The following is a 453-nucleotide window of genomic DNA, read 5'->3' on the forward strand; positions in this document are numbered from 1 at the left end:
GCCTGGGAGGGGCGGGGCCCCCTTCCATTGGCCCAGGTTGCTCCAAGCCCCTGAGGTCCAACCTGGCCTTGACTTTCTCTCTCATTTTGGCCTGATCCTGCTCCCCTGCCTGACAGCTGGAGGAATTCCTTAACCATTCCTCACCCTTCTCCATCTGGGTGAATGGCGAGCGCATCGACTCACTGCTGGAGCGGGACCAGCGGCAGGAGCGGCAGTTTGAGGACCTAGAGGAACGTTTCGGGTTGCTGGAGGATGGGGTGGATGACATCTTCCAGGACAGCACCCAGGTCTACGGCCGCATGTATCCCTTCTTCCGAGCACCCTTCGGCGGCTTCCGCGAGGCTTTCCGCCCCCCAGTCCAGCACGTCCGCTTCCCCCTGCACAGTGAGAGGCTTTCCCGGGAGCTGCATCCCTTCTTCCAACATCGCCACCATGGCTTCCACCACCTCTTCC

The 453-nt window shown here is 61.8% G+C and overlaps 1 protein-coding gene across 1 annotated transcript in view; it reads left to right on the plus strand.

Annotated features, from left to right (window-relative positions):
* The window catches only part of CLU (clusterin), a 2,605-nt gene that overhangs the window by 652 nt on the left and 1,500 nt on the right, over nt 1-453 (plus strand). Inside the window, 1 exon segment of the mRNA XM_010013023.1 lies at nt 117-452. Within this exon segment, the coding sequence (XP_010011325.1) occupies nt 117-452 (336 nt within the window).

Source organism: Nestor notabilis, unplaced genomic scaffold (genome assembly GCF_000696875.1).
Source record: "Nestor notabilis isolate BGI_N333 unplaced genomic scaffold, ASM69687v1 scaffold16854, whole genome shotgun sequence".
Lineage (NCBI taxonomy): Eukaryota > Metazoa > Chordata > Aves > Psittaciformes > Psittacidae > Nestor > Nestor notabilis.